We start from the raw sequence: 12,976 nt of genomic DNA, 5'->3' as shown, positions 1-12,976 counted from the left end.
CAGGAGAATGGGGCCATTCCCATGGATATAATTCTGTTCCGGAATAAAAATCTGTGAAGTTTGTATCTGACTGGGTATTTTTGTGCTAATAGATACAGTGGAATTTTTTTTTTTTTTCTGATCATTGCTAGTGTCTGCTGTATGAGAAAGCCAGACTTAAATTTTTTTACTGTTTGCAGTGTTGGGGGTTTAACCCAGGACCTCATAGATGCTATGCAAGCACTGTACCATTGAGCTACAACCCTAACCCACAGACTTAAAATATTTTGACAACAAAAATTGAACAGTCTGTTCTGGGGCTGGGGGCCTGCCAGTTTGCGCTGGGGCAGCCACTACAGTCCTTGGATGCCAGTTCTTGTGAATATGCTGGAAAGAATTCAAGTGAAACACAGAGTAGTAAGCAAAAATTTAGTAGAGTAATGTCGCGACCCCTTGCCCGCAAGGAAGACGCAACTCAGGAATCTTCTTTCAGCAGTTTATTCAGGTCCTTGATATTTCTTCTTCTCTCTCTTGGATGCCCCTCCCAGCCTTAATAAAGCATCTCAAGCCCCAATGCAAAGCTGCCACGTGGAGCTTTCTCATAGGGTGATAAAGGATTACGTGCCAACTCTCCAAAAAAGGAGTTGTTTATCACAGGCCACAGTGGAAGCCGGCGCCATCTTCTAATGGCGGCCACGGTCTATAGGAACGGCTCACCACAGAGTAAGAAGCAAGGATAACGTACAGCATAGAAACTGTATTGACCACCTCCGAGAGAGGATGGTGTGTGTTTTTTTCCCTGCTTTTTGGTACCATTACAGAACTGGGGCCTTCTGAGAAATTGAGGATATGTGAAAACCTCCACCCCCTTCAAACCCTGATTCTTGCCTTCAAGTCAGAAAGATTTCAGACACGTCACTCAGAGTAATAGAAATGGGTTCATTGAAAAGAAAATGGTGAGGGGACATTCATTCTCAAGGGAGAGAGTGGATCCTTTCAGAGAGGTAGAGGGGCAGTGTGCCTCTCCTACCCTCCATTTTTATTGGGATCCCAGAGAAGTTTCCATAGAGTCCTGCCCAGGTCTGCCTCTTGACTTTTGACTGATAGCAAGATAACATTAGACTTTCAAATACCCAGTGCCATGACAATTCTAGGTCACGCTGGCCCAGGCTGACAGGTTCTAATTGGATTCTTAACCAGTTTCAAGATCTGGTCTGTAAAAAGGCATACAAAAGTTTCCCCCCTTTAGGGTAACTGTGTTTCTCTTTTTGACATTATTTTATGCCTGCATTTCTCCTGAAGATAATAGTTCCTGAGTAATGTTACATAACCTGTCCACTTAAGTCAGCCAGTACTGCAGGTAAATTGCTTCTTGGACAAGAAAGCATGTGGGGGTAATCAAAGGGGGAATATTTTATAGAACCATTCTGTTAATCTCATGTTCCCACCATTCACATCTATCTGTTCCCTAAGAGTTCTAGGGATTGAACCCAGGGGTGCTTAACTACTGAGCCACATCCCCAGCCCTTTTTATTTTTTGAGACAGGATCTCACTAAGTTGCTTAGTGCAACTAAGTTATTGTGGCTGGCTTTGAACTTCTAATTCTCCTGCCTTAGTCTCCTGAGCCACTGAGATTACAGGCATGCACCACCATCCCAGGCCTGTAAGCATTTTCATTAGAAAAGAAAAAAAGGTTTCAAATCAGTACATAACCTTCCACCCTAAGAAATTAGGAAAAGAGCAAATTAAATCCAAAGCAAGCAGAAGAAAGAAAATAAATATTAGGATGTAAATCATTGAAATAGAAAAAAGAAAAACAACAGAAAAAAAATCAATAAAACCAAAACTTGTTTCTTTGAAGAAATCAACAAAACCCACAAAACTTTTCATAAATACAATTTAAAAGATCTAAGTAAAATAGTCATTCCACATAGATGGTCTTAAAGCTCAATATTTTAAGATTACGAAACTTTCTGAAATAATCAATAGATCCAATTCAATACCTATCACATTTCCATTAGGCCTTTTTTATACAACTGATGAACTGGTTCTAAAATTTATACAGAAAAGCTAAGAATCAAGAATAATAAAAATAGCCAGGTGTGGTGGAACACACCTAAAATCCTAGTGATTTGGGAGGTTGAAACAGGAGGATTGTAAATTCAAAAAGAATAGTAAATCTTGAAAAAGAAGAACTAAGAGAACTTATGCTTCCTGATTTCAGAGCTTTACTACAAAGCTGCATTATTCAAGACAGTGTGACCCTGGCAGACATGTAGACCAGTCAAACAGAACTGAGATTCCAGAAATAAACCCTTACTTTTTTGGTCAGTAGCTATTTGACAAACGTGCCATGGCAAGTCAATGGGGCTGGGATAGATAGTCTTTTCCATAAATGATGCTGGAATAATTGAATATCCACACCACATGCATAAAAGATGAGTTTCGGGGATTGAACCCAGGAGCACTTTATTATACCCCAGCCCTTTTCTTTCTTTCTATTTTTTAAATTTGAGACAAGTTCTAAATTGCTAAGGCAATTCTGCCTCAGCCTCTGGAGTCGATAGGATTACAGGCAGGTGCCACCCTGCTTGGCTCAATAAATCTATTTTAGAAAAATGACAGAGGTATAAGAGTTGAGGGTGTTTATAAGTGCATGGTTAAAATGAGCTTAAAATGTAATTTAAGGGCAGGGGTTGTGGCTCAGTTGTAGGGCACTCACCTAGCATGTGTGAGGCACTGGGTTTGATCCTCAGCACCACAAACTTAAAATAAAGTTATTTTGTCCATCTACAACTAAAAACTTAAAAAAATGTAATTTAAGCTGCTAAGAAAAAGATAAATTTTCTTACCTTTTGAAATAGTGGGATAAATGAATTATATGAGAGAGCAGGCAAATTATTGGAGTTAACTTACTAGAGGGAGTTAGATGCAAAGATAAGAATTGATCAGAAAATGGGATGATTAAAATTGAGATACTGTTGAACTGATAATGAAAAACTTAAACCAGGCATGGTGGTTGGTGTCTGAAGTTCCAGCTACTTAGGAGATTGAGGTGGGAGGATCACTTGAGTCCAGGAGTTCCAGCCTAGACAACATAGCTAGAATTTCAGAGGGGCGGGGAGGGAGAGAGCGCATGCAAATAAAAAAAAACTTAAAAATATGATTATGAATGGAGGCAATTGGTTCTGGCAGTATGGAAAGGAAAATCATTGGAAGTAGGAGGAAAAGTGATGAAGGGATCATTCATATGTATCTCAACAGTTGTGAGTAGAGCTGCAGTGAGTGACAATGATATAGGAACTAAAATCTTCAAAGAGTGACCCAGGAGGTAGTAGATGACTGCTAGAAAGAGGAGACATTTATACAAGAGTGTTACAACAGGAGATTCAAAGTTGGAGTTAAGAGACAAGGACAGAAAGAATCAGGTAGGGAAAAAAAAAGAAAGAATAAGGTAGAGTAAGAACAGATAATGGTTAGGATTATATGTTTATAGAGTCAAAAACCCAAGAAACAGTGCTGGGGATTTAGCTCAGTTGGTAGAGTGCTTGCCTAGCATGCACAAGGCCCTGGCTTCAATCCCCAGTACCATTAAAAAAAACCAAAACAAAAAACCAATATCCTGAGTGGTTATGGTAATGGTCAAATATGTTCTATTACATCTATAGTATGTGATGTATTTGATGTATTGTCATAGTAGCAATCTAGGAAGAAGTCAAAGCTAGTCAGCCTACTTTTCTGAGAACATAAAAGAAGATTGTGTAATTTATAAACAAATTTATTTTCTGGAGTCTGGGAAGTTCCAAGATTAAGATGCTGGCATCTGGTGGGGGCCTTCCTGCTGCATTTTATGACATGATGTGGCAGGAGGTTCCCCATGGAAAGAGAACAAGCATGCTAGCTCAGGTCTCTTTTTCTCTTCCTTGTCTCATAAAGCCACTAATTCCATCATGGAGGCCCCAACTTCATGATCTCATCTAAACCTCTTTTAAAATCTATAAATATATGGAGATTAAGTTTCCAACACATGAAATTTGGTACATATAGGAATACATTTGAACCATGGCATAATACAAACTGTAAAGGAAGCAGAATTGTGGAATGATTTACTTTTAATTAAAGGCTCTCTAGAAGTAAAGTGGGATTCAGAACTGCAGAAATAAAAGTCTTAATAACATCTGGACTGTACACATTTCATTCTGTTACTGTGTTCCTGATCCTATGGCAGTGACATCATAATGACCATGAATGCAAGTGAAGAAAAGTAATAACCAGTGACAGGGCCACAGACACTCTGGTTTTCGCTGTCTTGGTGGGTGGTCTGGTAAAAGAGTTTGGGAGAGGCTTGTGCTGATGATCAAAGGGAAGATTGAAGTGTTCATTTGAGTTATGTGGGACTTTTTGGTGCTATGGGTGATCTGTGCTCTTCCCTCTGACTTGAAGTAAAAATTAGGCCAGAAATCTTGTATTTATTTATTCACATTGACTATTTTTAAAAGTCTCTCTCTTTTTTGATAGTTGTAGATGAACAGCATGCCTTTGTTTATTTTTTATGTGGTGCTAATGATCAAACCCAGTATCTCACAAATGCTAAGCAAGTGCCCTGCCACTGAGATACAGCCCCAGCCGCTCACATTGACTTTTTGTCATCTATGGTGGCATTGAATCTTGAATGGAAAATTCAGCAATCAGGAATTGGGCATGGAAAAGGAGGATGTACTCTCTTGATGCTCTTTGTAAAGGGTAGGACATTCCAGGTTTCCTGATGATTTGAGATTTTTCTTTATGTTCTTTTGTCTTAAAAGGAGTTTTGGGTTGGACACAATATCTTTATTTATTTTTATGTGGTGCTGAGGATAAAACCCAGTGCCTCGCGCATGCCAGGCCAGTGGGCTACCACTTGAGACACATCCCCAGCCCCTTGAGTTTTGGTTGTTTGACTCCCAAAACTAGAGAATCTAATCAGTTTGGGAGTCAAATTATGTGTACTTGTTAAAACAGATTGCTGTCCCTTTTTTTCTAACTCCCTGCATTTTCTGATGCAGTAGGTCTATCTGTGCCTGATAATTGGCATTTCTAACAAGTTTCCAGGTGATGCTGATGCCCTTGAACTGTAGTTGGAGTACCACTAGGTTACAACTACATGAATTTCTTCAGAGTAATGTTTTTGATACTGTGGTAGACACATGGTAAGTGGAATGGGTTCACTTGTGTTCTTCAAAAAGTCCTATCTCCCAATACTTCAGAATGTTATCTATTTGTTAATAGTCTTTGCAGATTTAAGTAGTTAAAATGAGGCCAGAGTGGAATAGGATGGGCCCATAATCCAATATGACTGGTGTCCATATAAAAAAAAGACACATAGAGGCACAGGCAGAGGGAGAACACCATGTGACTACATATGCAGAAAGAAAATGAAGTCTTGCAGCTGGTCAAGGAACACCAAAGATTTCCAGCAAACCAACCAAAGTTAAGAAGAAGCATGGAAGGATTCTGCCCAACAAGCTTCAGATGGTGCATGACCTTGAAGACATCCTGGATTTTGGATTCCTAGCCTCCATAACTGTCAGATGATAGGTTTTTGTTGTTTTTAAGGTGCCTAGTTTGTAATGCTTTGTTCTAGAAGCCCTTGAAAATGATTACACTAAAGTTACTCCCAATCTGTCATGCCCTTGTATAATCCTGAGTATGGGTAGAACCAACATTTCAAACTGACAGGGAATAGCAAATATGATTGAATGTCACTGCTATGATTAAGCTGTATCACATAAGACTATTCTTAGCAGACTGGAGAGAGAAATTTTTTTCTGTTGGACTTAAAGAAGCAAACTGCCATGTGGTAGCTTAGAACATGAGATGGCCCTAGGACAAACTTCAGCCAGTAGCCAGTAAGATTGAGGGAGCCTCAATCCTATTACCACAAAGAAATGCATTCTGCTACTACATGAATGGGCTTATTGATTAGAGAGGACATTCTCTAGTCAATGGTGTGGATATGACACTGTGGGTTGACACTGTGGGATCTCTTATGCAGTATTGATCAGATCTCAGCCGAGGCTATAGTAATCTGATGATTCTTCTGGGCTGAACATTTGCAGTAACTCATTCCTGTGGCTGGGAGTTGATGCTGGCTATCTATTGGGAGCTCAGCTCAATCTGTTGACTGCAGCACTTAATATGCACCTTGTGTACTATAGTGGTTTCTGAACCGTTCTTATAAGGTGGCTGATCCCCAAGAGCAAGTGTCCCAAGAGAACCCAGCAATTGTTTCAAAACTTTTAAGGGCTTTTCAGACCTGTCTTTGGAAGTGATATAGTATCACTTGTTGTTTCTATTGTTTGAAGCAGTCACCAGCCAATCCAGATAAAAGGAAGGTGATATCTACCCCATCTCTTCATGAATTAGTGTCAAAGAACCTGTGGGCAATATTTATATTTAAGAACTGACTCATTGTTATGGATATATATTTTACATATAATAAAATGCATAGTTCTCAAGTGTTGGTTTCAATGAATTTTAACAATTATACTCTTCCATATACCACCTGAAGTAAGGTATAGAACACTTTAAAAAATTCTTGTGTCTGTTCTAAATCATTCCCATTTTTTCATGTGAATATATATAAATGGAATTATATACTATATCTGCATGTATGTGTATTTAGGTTTTTTCACTCAACAATGGACTGAAATTCAGTCATAAGTTGCCAATATCAGATTTTTTTTATTGCTATTGTTTTATTGTATGAGTATTAAACAGTTTGTTCATTCCCCACCTGTTGTTGGACATTTGTGTAATTTCCGGTGTGTGATTATCATAAATGAGGATATTATCACAATCTTGCATACATCTTCAAATTTTATCAGAATGTCTCTGGGAGTACTACTCTTTTAAAATAATCAAATCCATAATGCCCTTTGATTTCATTTACTTCTCTAGATCATAAAGATTTGCTATCATGAAATTTTGGCATTTAGAAGTCTAAATTCCTCACAAAACCAACTTCTCTACAACCTTCTTCAAATCTCATACACCAGAGGGAAAAAAATAAAGAGCAAATTATCTTTCCAAATTTATTTTCTGTGTGTAGAAGGAAAAGGATAGTATTGTTAGAAGAGTGAGATGTCATAACTGACTATAAACTGAAAGTCTAGGCTTAGTAATAAGGACACTTATGTCCTTTCTAGGTGATCCTAACCCCAATATGTTGCTATTGTTGCCAAAGTGGCAGGGAGGATCATTATGTTTTTCAGAGAACAGAAGTCCCTTTAAGAGGGCATAATAATCAGTTCAGGATTCTTCAAAAGAGCACAGTTGTACTTGTCAGCTCTTTAGGATACCGGCAAATTATTACTGTTAGAAGTGGAGGACTGAAGGAAATCTTAATGTACAAACTCCAAACCTTTGTAGTCTTGGAAAGGAAACTTCTTTTGTAAGAAAAGGCTAGGGCTTCTGCTATGGACAGAGTGGTTTTTTAGAATACGTTATTGGGGTAATGATTCATTATCCAGGTAATGAAATGTTCAAAGAGAATTCTTAATTAAATCTGCCCCTTGTGTTCCACCTACTGGTCTTGAATGCAAAACAATTATTAACTTGAATATGTAGAGAAGAAAATGACCTTGGGGTTGATTAGGGGCTGATATTTTTAAAGGCCGATGGTGTCAAATACAAATTTAAAATCTGTATCTACTATACTCAATCTCTAGTATGACTCTAGATTAATGAGGGTACCCTGGGAAATTAAGTCAAAATATGAAAAATTCATGACAAATTATGAAAAATGCATGATAATGATAAACAAGACATTTATTTTTCATACTCATCTGAGGATAAGGAAAAAAGTTTGTTTAACCTACTGGTTTTCCTGGAATGTTCTCCATTCATTCCATAGAATTGGATATGCAGCTCAGTAACAGAGGGTTTTGTACCCTTAATTCAGAAATAAAACTTCCTTTGAATAGAATGGTCAAAGGGTGAGCCTTTGTGAGCAGCTTCTCTGGTGCACAGCCAGACTTCCTCTCTGAGTGAAGCTTTTTCCACATTGACCACACAGATAGGGTGTCTCTCCTGTGTGGATTTTGCCATGCAGAATACAATTCCCCCTGGTGTGGAAACTCTTCCTGCACTGGGTACAGGCATAGGGTTTTAGACCTGTGTGGACTCTAATGTGAACAATTAAGCTTCCTTTCTGACTGAAAGCTTTTCCACACTGATCACATCTATAGGGCTTCTCACCACTGTGAACTCTTCGGTGAACAGCAAGGTTACTTTGATTCCTGAAGCTTCTTTGACAAATGGCACACTCATAGGGTTTCTGTCCAGTGTGGAGTCTCTCATGGACGGCCAGACTACCACGCTGACTAAAGCTTTTCCCACACTCCTTGCACTGATAAGGCTTCTCTCCCGTGTGTATTCGCTGATGTGTAACAAGATTGCCTTTGGCCCTGAAGCTTTTTCCACAATGGGTACACTCAAAGGGCTTCTGACCAGTGTGAATTCTCTCATGTAATGTTAGACTACCTTTTTGCCTGAAGGACTTTCCACATTCTTGGCACTCATAGACCTTCTGTCTCACCCCAGGTGAATCTTCCGGTAGTGTCTTAGAATCTGGGGATTTTTGTTCCAGCTTCTCTCTTCTGAAAGAATTCTGGAAATCCCAGCTTGAGGATCCTGTGGCCTCAGAGTGATCATATTTGTGGTGAGCTTCTGTCATCACATCTGATAAAATGAGAGGGAAGTCATGTAAGAGGTACCAATATGCTGAGTGAGAAGAATATGGAAAATAGAAACACAATCGTTTGAGTGCTTATTAAGTGCCAGGCATTAGACTATGAACTTTGCATAGATAATTTAATCCTGGAATAATTTAATCCTATGGGATTGCTACAGATCAGGAAAAGAGAGCATAGGGAGGTTGTCAAGACCATGTAGCTAAATAAGTTAGAGGTGGGTTTCAAACACTGGAATACTCCATAGCTGTGTATTGCCTCTACATTTAATTTAGTCTTCCAAATAATCTTGTGAGGTAGACACAATTACCTCTATTTTGTAGGTAAGAAAATAGGCTCTGAAAATCAAGGAAAACATACAGGATCACACAAGAGCCCTGTACTCAAGCTTTATCTGATTCCTAAACAGGTGTGGTTCCAGGATGTAAAGGGTCTAAAGCTTTAAAACTTTAGAGGTACCCCTTTAAAAAAAAGTACAAAATTGGGCAAAGGGTCCTGAAGAGACCAATGCAAGCAAGGGCTCCGGACACACAAGCTGTATTAGTTCTATGAAAAGTCAACCCAATTCCACCCTATTCCTTAAGTTTGCTCTTAAGAGTGGAGTAAGCGCTATGACCTTAGAAAATATGTAGCACAATCCTAGATTTTATACGTCTATTGTCTTTAATACCTGCAACTGTACAAGTCAGAACTCATTGTTCCATTTTACAGATGAAGGCCTGGAGCTTAAGGAAGTTAAGTAATTTATCTGATATTAAAATATAGTCAGGAAATTATAGAATCTAACAAATTCCTTCCTTTAAAATCTATACTATTTTTAGTTTATTTAAGCTATGGTGGAACTAAAATAAATTTTGGTTTGGAAGTTATTCTCAAACTTCATATGTAGGTATCAATAATATTTTCCAATACTGTCCTGTATCTGAGCCTCTTATGTGCTTTAAATATGGATCCATTCATCACTGTTTTTTTTTTTTCCCTATGGAAAATTTCTCCTTATTTCCTGCTTTATTCTTATCCAGTGATAGTGCTGACAGTTAAAGGTGCTCACTCATTCTGATATTACTTCGAGTCTACCTCCATGTCTAGACTGTTCTCTTGCTCTGTTCTGACTATTTCTATGCATGCGAGGGCTAGCATAGCCCTCTAGCTTGCAGGCTTTTTCTGTAACCCCTAGGAATAGTGAGCTCCATCAAAGGAACGTCTCCTCTGCTTCCTCAGACTGAGGACCAGTGCTGAGGACATGGACTCTGAGTATCTGTGTTCAGAAGACATCCCAGCCACCAGCGGACTCACTCACTGAAAAATGCTACATTCTGGGCATATCTTCCATGACAGTCCAGCAGGGTAGCTGTTGGAAATCCAAACATGTCCACTCCTGCTCTATAATCTTAATCACCACCTCTTCATATAATTCTTCCATGGGCTGTTCCTGAGCACCTAAGGAGGGAAAAACAAAAACAAAACAACAAACGGAAAAAGGCAGAATTTTTAAGTGCGAAGGATAAACAGGAACTGAGTAGAAAAAGGACATTTTGATTGCTCGATATAACATAATCATATATAATGTCACTGTAAAATGCGTTCAAAGACAAAAGGATAACACAGACATGAGTCTAGAAGGAAATAGGAGGCAGGAAAGCAAAGAACACAAATATATATATTTTTTCCCCATTTAATGGTCACTCCTGTTTGTATTTTGATTTTGGCATGAGAATGGGATCTTCCATTTCCTAACTGCTGCCTGTTATTTTCTAAGCCCCAAAGAATTCAGAGTCCTAAAAAAAACATTTCAGCTTTCATAACTGGCTCCTGTCCAGTTTCTCTTAGATTATAAGAACCAAATAAGGGATTTCATGTTACCTTTGAACAATTCTTAGGAAGTTCTAGACCCAGGCCCACCCCTCTCCTGCTCTACTTTTTCCCTTTTGGAATATTCCTTCTAACTTCAGGACCCTAATTTCTGAACTGTTATACTTTATTTATGTAATGGTTTAATGTATAATCTTTGTTTCTCTAATATGTCCTATCCTGATTTAAGGAATTAGTATTATGATACTACAATTCTTTGTCTTGTTAACCTGGGCATTCTTGACAACTGCATATTTAGCTATATGTTGTGATGACTAGGAACTCTTACTTGGAGGATGCACTTCCAACTTGTTCAAAGTGCCAGCAAATTCACTTGAGAGTTCAAGGTATTACTGATCAACAACTGCACATCCACCAAGAGTCACTGGAAAACTACATGGTACCTGCTGCATGGGGATGGACTCTTGTTATTGAGGACTCCAGGAAATAGGCTTTAGTCAGATCAAGTGGGTAGAACCTACAACTCTCCATCTCCACGTCCTGTGAGGTCTTCAACAAATAAAAATTCAGTTGTGTCTCCAGAACCTTCTTGGTTAATAAGGGGGTAATTGTCATTGTCCTCTCTCTGAAGAATCAAATTCTGGAAGAAACTGGTTTTATAACAGAATACACTGCTTTTCCTATCAGAAATGCATAGAATCCTTTGAAAAAAGCTCAGAATTAGGTCCCTAGAAACTGGGACTTTTGCCTTCGCTTCCTCAGTGTTTGACCTGGGCAAATAACCAATCTGCTCTGACTCCATTACCCCATTTACTGAATAGATTAATATCCTTCTTATCAAGTAGCTCCTGGGAGAACAGAAGAGCTAAATGTTAGATCTCTAACTGGGTCTACAGATTTAAGGCCTAAGATCTAGAGTTCTCATCTGGGGGGCCTCTTGGGGTAGAGTTCCAGAATTAGTAGCTTGTGTGTGTTTGTGTGTGTGTGTGCACACACCCAACTCCAGTTTATCTTTTCCCTATTTTCCACCCAGAAGGGTCTCCTCACCTCCCTAGGGGCCCGTGTCTTCTTCCGGTCCCTCTATGGAACCCTCACGGCGGGTGTGCACCTGCCTGTGTCCCTTCCCTCTGCAGAATGCTGTGCCTTCGCAAACGCCTAGCCCTGCCGACACCGCAGTCCTAGGGGCCCAGCTACGCGCTGCAGACCCTCCCCGCCTGCCGCAGGCCCCCAGGCCCGCCCCGCGTCCTGGACTCAGCCTCCTGCTTCCAGCCCAGTGGACGCTTCTCTGTGGGCCGCGGGCCGCTACCCTCAGGGCCCGGCCTGCTCACGGCCGCGCGGAGGGCCCAGGGGCGGCGGCCTGACAGCGCGGCCCCGCCTCGCCCGGGCGCATGGACCCGACCGCGGCCTCACTCACCGCAGCGGCGCGCGCCCGCAGATAGACAAAGGCCGGCGCTAAGCCCGCTTCAGCAGCGCCGCGCGGCGGCCGGACCACAGCTCCCAGGAGCCCGCGCGCGGCCCGGGGCACTGTGGGAAGCGTAGTCTGCGGCGCGCGAGACCTGAGGTGGGAGCGGCGTGGGGTGAAAGTGCGCCCTGGGGTGAACGCGGCGTGGGACCCCCCCTTAGGCTAGGAAGCCCGGCACATAGGAAACCCTGTTGGCAGGGTTTGGAGAGAGGAAAAGTCCTGGGGCGAAGCAGGTGATTAAGCCTCTGGTTCTCAGAAGTTATATGTTGAGTCACTGCGTGGGCAAAGATTTAAGTGTTCTGTCATTGGGTGTCTGAAACCGGAGTAGCGTTTAAAATGTAGAAGAATTTGGAACACACTTCCGATCCATTTAATAAGAATTCTTACTAGGAATAAAGGGTGAGATACCATCAGGCAGCGGATTGTCTTGAATTCCGTGTAGACGCCACCACTGACGAGCTTTGGGATTCTGGGTACGGTGGGAAGCTGGGGCGCAGAGCCTGGAGGATGCATCTGGGCATGGCCGGCGACCTCGCGTCTTGAGGGCAAAGAGTAGAACTTCTTGAATGCAGTACAAATACGTGGACCTAAGGATTACGGAGAGAAAAAACTATTTCCTAGAGTAACAACTCAAATCTTTCTTCTTAAATAAAGATGTGACTGAAGAATTGAGAATTATGAATCCTGAAAATGATTCAGCACCTGGGGCAGGAACCCTTTTTCACGGGGCTTCTCTGAAGAAAGACAAGAACACAGGCAGCCAAGTCCTTGGCCTTGGGAGGGTACATGGTTGTTTGTGAACATCCCATGATATAAAGGCTCTATAAAATGCTTTAAGCCGCCTTCGAATATACTTTTACAAGATCCTGGCTTCCTCTTGGAGCACTCTTTCATGGTGAACTGTACTGCTCTGGGGATCCCTGCCTCCACAATACTCACTCAGTATTCTTTTTCTCTTTTTAAATTATTATTATTATTTTTTTAGTTGTA

General features: G+C 40.7%; 1 protein-coding gene across 6 annotated transcripts; it reads right to left on the bottom strand.

Annotated features, from left to right (window-relative positions):
• Positions 1-7,771: 7,771 nt before the first annotated feature.
• On the bottom strand, positions 7,772-12,020 carry Znf32 (zinc finger protein 32). 6 transcript variants are annotated; one of them, XM_027947873.2, is made up of 3 exons: positions 11,939-12,020; positions 10,013-10,152; positions 7,772-8,701 (listed from the first exon to the last, which is right to left on the bottom strand). In XM_027947873.2, the coding sequence occupies exons 2-3, from the start codon at positions 10,080-10,082 to the stop codon at positions 7,950-7,952; spliced, it is 822 nt and encodes a 273-aa protein (XP_027803674.1). In that variant the 5' UTR covers positions 10,083-10,152; positions 11,939-12,020; the 3' UTR covers positions 7,772-7,949. The 6 variants fall into 6 exon arrangements, with proteins under 6 accessions (XP_027803674.1, XP_027803676.1, XP_071467390.1 ...); XM_027947875.2 differs by lacking the exon at positions 11,939-12,020 and adding an exon at positions 11,572-11,887; XM_071611289.1 differs by lacking the exon at positions 11,939-12,020 and adding an exon at positions 10,968-11,533.
• Between the last annotated feature and the right edge of the window lie 956 nt (positions 12,021-12,976).

This window comes from Marmota flaviventris, chromosome 4 (assembly GCF_047511675.1).
Source record: "Marmota flaviventris isolate mMarFla1 chromosome 4, mMarFla1.hap1, whole genome shotgun sequence".
Classification (NCBI taxonomy): Eukaryota; Metazoa; Chordata; class Mammalia; order Rodentia; family Sciuridae; genus Marmota; species Marmota flaviventris.
Note: the sequence above shows the minus strand (reverse complement) of the source record. Positions and strands in the feature narration are given on the sequence as shown.